The sequence below is a fragment of the Procambarus clarkii genome, chromosome 6, assembly GCF_040958095.1.
Source record: "Procambarus clarkii isolate CNS0578487 chromosome 6, FALCON_Pclarkii_2.0, whole genome shotgun sequence".
Lineage (NCBI taxonomy): Eukaryota > Metazoa > Arthropoda > Malacostraca > Decapoda > Cambaridae > Procambarus > Procambarus clarkii.
This window is the reverse complement of record NC_091155.1, coordinates 56,100,739-56,107,962: the sequence shown is the minus strand read 5'-3', so window position 1 is coordinate 56,107,962 and position 7,224 is coordinate 56,100,739. Positions and strand designations below refer to the sequence as shown.

At 35.8% G+C, this 7,224-nt stretch overlaps 1 protein-coding gene across 1 annotated transcript; it reads left to right on the top strand.

Annotated features, from left to right (window-relative positions):
* Positions 1-312: 312 nt before the first annotated feature.
* On the top strand, positions 313-3,409 carry LOC138356240 (zinc finger protein 708-like). The gene is made up of 4 exons (XM_069312058.1): positions 313-597; positions 841-1,136; positions 1,305-1,472; positions 3,295-3,409. The coding sequence occupies exons 1-4, from the start codon at positions 313-315 to the stop codon at positions 3,407-3,409; spliced, it is 864 nt and encodes a 287-aa protein (XP_069168159.1).
* Positions 3,410-7,224: the final 3,815 nt, after the last annotated feature.

Here is a 7,224-nt window from a genome sequence, read left to right as displayed (position 1 = left end):
ACACCAGAAAGAACACTGGAACGCCTAGATGAGCATCGTCGCCAACTCGCCATTATCACAACACGGGACGGTGAGTGTCCAGACATGAGCATAAAACTTTCCCACAAACTGCACCTATCATAAAGAAGAAGCCCACCATTGACCGTCGAGTGCTCACATCAAGTCTAACTCTACAACAGCCTAAGAAACAACACTCAAGCCTTGCCTAACCCTCAACATTGACGTCCCACCGTGAGGCGTCACCCAGCATCACCACTCATGCAGTCATCACAGGAAAAAAACTTCCCACAAACTGCACCCATCATAAAGAAGATGAAGACTCACCAGTGTCCAGAGTGTGGGAAGGTAATTACTCATCTTGGAAATATGAAGAGTCACATGTTAGTGCATTCGGGTGAAAAATCTCGCAAGTGTCCAGAGTGTGGGAAGAAGTTCAGTCAGCTTGGGAATATGAAGTCTCACATGTTAGTGCATTCGGGTGAAAAACCTCATAAGTGTCCAGAGTGTGGGAAGAAGTTCAGTCAGCTTGGGAATATGAAGTCTCACATGTTAGTGCATTCGGGTGAAAAACCTCATAAGTGTCCAGAGTGTGGGAAGGTATTCACTCGTCTTGAACATATGAAGACTCACATGTTAGTGCATTCGGGTGAAAAACCTCATAAGTGTCCAGAGTGTGGGAAGAGGTTCAATCAGCTTGGACATATGAAGACTCACATGTTAGTGCATTCGGGTGAAAAACGTCATAAGTGTCCAGAGTGTGGGAAGAGGTTCAGTCAGCTTGGAAATATGAAGAAACACATGTTAACGCATTCGTGTGAAAAACTTAATAAGTGTCCAAAGTGTGGGAAGAGGTTCAATCAGCTTGGACATATGAAGACTCACATGTTAGTGCATTTGGGTGAAAAACGTCATAAGTGTCCAGGGTGTGGGAAGAGGTTCAGGCAACTTGAAAATATGAAGAAACACATGTTAATGCAATCGTGTGAAAAACCTCATAAGTGTGCAGAGTGTGGGAAGAGGTTCAATCAGCTTGGACATATGAAGAATCACATGTTTGTGCACTCGGGTGAAAAAGCTCATAAGTGTCCAGAGTGTGGGAAGAGGTTCAATCAGCTTGGAAATATGAAGTCTCACATGTTAGTGCATTTGGGTGAAAAACCTCATAAGTGTGCAGAGTGTGGGAAGGTATTCGCTCGTCTTGGAAATATGAAGACTCATATGTTAGTGCATTCGGGTGAAAAACCTCATAAGTGTCCAGAGTGTGAGAAGAGGTTCAGACACCTTGGAAGCATGATGACTCACAGGATGATGCACATTGATAAAAGACCTTTTGAGTGTGATGAGTGTGGCAAAAGGTTTAGAGATCGTAAATCTATAATACGTCACATGTTAGTACATACAGAAGAAAGGCCTTTCGAGTGTGATAAATGTGGCAGATTATTTAAGTCACGTGAAGATATAAAATCACACATGTTAGTGCATTTGAATGATAAACCTTCATGAGTGTCCAGAGTTTTGGAAGAGTTTCGGTCATCTTTGTAGTATGAAAACTCACAAGACAGTGCATTTAGGTGATAGGTTAAACATTTTGAGTGTGAGAGATAAATCAGAAAATGTTTTAAGTATAATGTAAAATAAAGCACATATTAGTTCATTAACTTATAATACCATTTTTCCAATTTTAAAATTGTTGGAAATCGTAAACTTTATCAGGAAAATATCTTGCACCCACCATGGTTTCAACCATTATAATTTATTATATATTTTTATACTGTTTTAGCTTACCCAATTCCACATACTGTATTCAAAAACATGGTGTTGCTACTTCACATTAACTTGTTTCTCACTCTCCAACCCCTGCCCTATTTTCCTTTCTGTTGTCATGATCGTGTATGTACACGATCATGACAACAGACAACGTGTATGTACTGGTACCAATTGTCTTCTTTGATATCTGTGTACCTCATAGCTTCCATTCCATTTTCTTCTCTGCCACAGAAAAAACGTGGCAATGTTCCACAGCCACAGTGCTGGCATTGGCAGTGCCATCACTGCCACCACATTTGAAGGCTTGAAAGCAAGCCAAAAGCACTCTAGTTGATTGTTAACTTTTAACTGTGGTTTTATATATATACTATTGTACTATTTTTATGAAATATTAACATAATTTTTGTTATTTTGCTTAATGACTGAGATATATAAATCATTAACAAATATATATTAGATTGGAATTTATTTCAACTAAACCTCTTCATTTATATTTGCATCAGATATTTTTAGTAGTCTGGCCTATCTACAGTAGTTATAGTGATCTAACCCTTGCATTATTGTGTGCATTAAGATAGATTCTGATAAAAGACTAACCTTAGTTGGGTAGTCATATTAGCCTGACTGGCATTTATAATTTTCTGAGTTGGAAATATATATTACTCTAGCCCAATGATGTATAGTAATATATATTGCTCAGCTGTTAAATAATATTTGCCAGACTGAGATATTTATGTTTAGCAGGTATATTATCCTGACTGGTAATTATATTATCCTGACTGGCAATTATATTATCTTGCCTGGCAATTGTATTAATCAGACTGGCAATTACTGGGTATATTACACGTATCCAGATTGATAATTACATTAACTTGACTATCATTTATACTATCCTGACTGGGAATTATGTGGGCATGACTTCGGCAATTATAATAGCCTGATTGACAATTATAATATCTTAACCTTCAATAATATTATACTGATTTGCAATTATATTACACATATCCTGACTGATAATTGTATTAACTTGGCTGGCAATTATATTATGCTGACTCAATTAAATGAGTCTGACTGGCAATTATATTAGCCTGACACTGGCAGTTACATTAGCGTGCTGGTAAATATATTATCTTGAATGACAATAATATTATCCTGACACAAATATATTAGAATACTGGCAATTATATTATCTTATCGGACAATAATATTAGCCTGACTGCCACTTGTATTAACCTATTTTATAGAGGGGCATTTCTTCATTTATAGTATATTATTTATAGTACATTTTTCATTTATAGTATATTACCATGACTATAATTTATGATATTTTTTGGAGTATTTCATTGAATATAGTTAGCCTAGGCTTAATTACTGCTAGTATTTACATCAGTTGTCTATATTTCTATTATTCTCAATATCTTTGATTAATAAGTATTTCTAACTATAAATTACAGTGTAATGATTTTTAATTTGTAGATATAAGCCTAAATTTAGTCATTGCATAATTGGTATGTATGATTATTATAGGCCTGTTTTACCAGGTATAGGAGTAGCCTTTATGGCAGGGTGGTCAAACTTGCTTACTGTAAGAGCTGCAAATGATAAACCTCAGATGTTTGAGAGCTGCAGGAGAACCATTTGAGAGCCACAGCTTCCTTACTGAATAATAGTGTCAGTAATACTGAGTAATAGAGTGTCACACCTTCCCTGATAACCTTTAAAAAAGCAAGAGTAACGCCAGTCCATAAAGGAGGCAATCCGGCGGACATAAACAATTATAGACCAATATCAAATCTACCCATTCCATCAAAAATATTTGAAACAATTATTTACAAACAGCTCTTCCTACCTCGTAAAATTCGACATACTCAGCCCCTGCCAGTTTGGCTTCCGGTCCCAAAAGAGCACCAACGATGCAATCATTAGTCTCCATGACGTTATCTACTCAGCTCTTGACAAAAATGAGTTTCCGATTGGACTCTTCATTGACCTAAGAAAAGCCTTTGATACTGTTAATCACAACTACCTCTTACTTAAACTCCAGCATTATGGAATCCGAGGCCTTGCCCTTGACTACATCCGATCCTATCTTAGTGACAGACACCAATATGTAACCATCAATGATACAACTTCTTCCACTCTACCAATTACCGTTGGAGTGCCACAGGGCAGCATCTTAGGACCTCTTCTATTTCTTATATATATAAACGATCTGCCTAATGTCTCTAATATTGTCAAACCTATATTGTTTGCTGACGATACTACCCTTATCTATTCAAACCTCAACCCACATACACTAAATAATGTTGTGAATAATGAATTAAAAAAAGTCCACTTATGGATGTCAACGAACAAACTAACATTAAACATCGAAAAGACTTACTACATCTTATTTGGAAGCAAATCATCAAATGCAATTCAGCTACAGATAGACAACATTAACATCAGTAATAAAAATGATGGCAAGTTTCTTGGCCTATTCCTAGACAAGAGACTCAACTTCAGCACCCACATTCAACACATAACTAAGAAAGTCTCTAAGACAGTTGGTATACTCTCCAAAATCAGATATTATGTTCCTAACTCTGCTCTCCTCTCACTATATTATGCACTAATCTACCCCTATCTTAATTATGGTATCTGTGCATGGGGGTCTACCACTGCAAACCACCTTAAGCCCGTCATCACACAGCAAAAATCTGCTATCAGAATAATAACTAACTCTGCTTTCAGACAACACTCAGCTCCCTTGTTTAAATCCCTAAACTTGCTAAATATTAACTCCCTCCACACATTCTTTTGTGTCAACTACATTTACAAAACCCTGTTCTTAAATGCAAACCATGCTCTGAAACTCTCCCTGGACAGATGTAATAGGACCCATTATCACCACACCAGAAATAAATATCTCTTTGATATCCCCAGGGTCAAACTTAATCTGTGTAAACACTCTATGCAAATTAAGGGACCTAGTCTATGGAACTCACTCCCTAGTGAATTGAAAAACTGTAAAACTTTTGCCTTATTTAAAAGCAAAACCAAAAAGTACCTAACTTCATCTTCTTAGTTTCCTACACTGAACTTTAAATTTGCTCTGTACCTAGTGTTACCCAATCTCCTAATTTTTATGTAATATCAAACAACCTTATCATTGTGTTCATTGCTGTCTTCTTTTATGTGCTAGCCATATGCTGTATTGTGACTACCAATTTTTGTCAACTACCATTCAAGCTGTCATTGCAATCAATCTTAGCTACCTATGTGCTTTAATATACTGTACCTACAATTTTCTCTCATCTTCTTTTTTTCATTTCATGTAACTGTTATCATTTTTTTGTCTATAAATTTTGCAAGTATTTACCTCCTTAAAATTTTCTTAGATTAAGGACCTGCCCGAAACGCTGCGCGTGCTAGTGGCTTTACAAGACTGTAATTACCATATTTGTATCCTCACATTCCTTATGTACATTCTTGTATATGCATAAATAAATAAAAAAATAAATAAATAATGTCAATAGTGTCTGCTGGCAATTTATTTATGATTTTAACCAATTTAACTTATTTTTCCTTAAGTCTAATTTAGGTGGATAATCATACGAAAAGTTTTTGTGATAGGTTTGTACTGGCATGTCAAGTTCCTTGCTTTGTAATGACTGAGTAGCACTTGGCAAACAAGGCACAAAGGTTTACCTTCTTTAACTGTGAATGCAAACTTTGTTCCACAAGTATCGGAACTATTTATATAGTCGTGCATTTCTTGCCCTGGATTCGGGTAGGAACTTCTAGAATATTCACATTCTCAAGAATTTTTTACTAGCTGAATAATTAAATGTCAAAGAGCTGCGGTTTTTGCCACCCTGTGGCCAAACCACGGCTTGCAATTTGTCATCTAGGTAAACCAAAACAATATAGATTACTGTTATGATTGACAGTTTAGGTTCTTGTTGTGTTGATGGATGTGAATGATGTGTAGTTATTATTTGCTTAGGAGCAATCATTGCCACATATTGTTTATAGATAGAATATGGTGTAATACTTGACTTTTACCTATTACTGTAATTATATTATATAAACCTGGACGATTGTTTCAACATAAAAGGTCACTGTCCACGCTCAGTAACTAGAAGTGTTATAGAACTTACTTGACAATTATCTCAACATACAAAGTAACTGTTCACTCACAGAAACTATATGTTATAGAACTTGCAGGAAACACTGTACATGTTAGTGACCTTACAAGAATGTAAAAATACCAGTCTTATGTATTCTCACCAACCCCATTGTACTTGCTTGTGAATAAATTATTATTATTATTAATACTATTAATTTAGTTGACAATTATCTTAACATACAAAGTCACTGTCCACTTATAGTAACAATATGTTATAGAACTTAGCTAACTCCTATTAATAACTTACATTATTGGTAACAATGGGATAATTAAGTTGAGGCACTAATAGGGTCAGTTTGTTCAGATAGATCACATTGGGAGAGGAATTTATTAAGGTTATCATCGTCTGATAATACAGTGTGGCTTCAGAACCCATAAAAACACCAACAATGCTCTTATAAATATGCTTAAATTATTACATGCAGTACTTAATAAAAATGAGCTCCCCATAGGTTTGTTTGTTGACTTACGTAAGGGTTTTGACACTGTTAACCACAATAACCTTCTTCTGAAACTCCAACACTATGGAGATTGAGGTCACTCCCTTCAGTACTTGCAATCTTATCTCTGTCAGCAGTGTATTTCAGTGAACGCTGCTACTGCTCCCACTTTGTCAGTTAACATTGGCATTCTACAGGGGTAGCATACTTGGTCCACTCCTATTTCTCATATATATCTTTCAAATACCGCGCAACATTTTACCTCAGTTTTGTTTGCTGATGATACAATCTTCATATTTTCTCACACGCTAACCCACTTATTCTAAATGACACGGTAAATACTGAACTAAATGAAGTCCATTACATTGACTGTTAACAAACTTACCCTTAACATTGATAAGGTGTTTTTCATTTTTGTTTGGTAAGAAGTTCAACAATCAAATTAATCTTAAGACTATGATGACCAAACCACACACCAGAAGATGAGACGACAACGTCCTGGACCATTATCACAATCGATTTGATAATGGTCCAGGACGGACCGAAATGTTGTTGTCTCCTCATCTTCTGGTGTGTGGTTTGGTCATCATATCTCAACCATATCTGTTGTGATTCATTGTCTAAAACTTAACAATACCAAATTGTGAGCAGAGTTGATGGGAAGTTCCTTGGTGTTCACTATGACAACAAACAAAATTTCCATTGCCATATATAAAATATAACTAAAAAGTTTAGTTATGTACAACTTCCGTAGTGTAGTGGTTATAACGCTTGCCTGGCGTTCGACGATCACTTTGTCCTAGGTAATAATAATAATAATAATAATAATAATAATAATTTATTTGC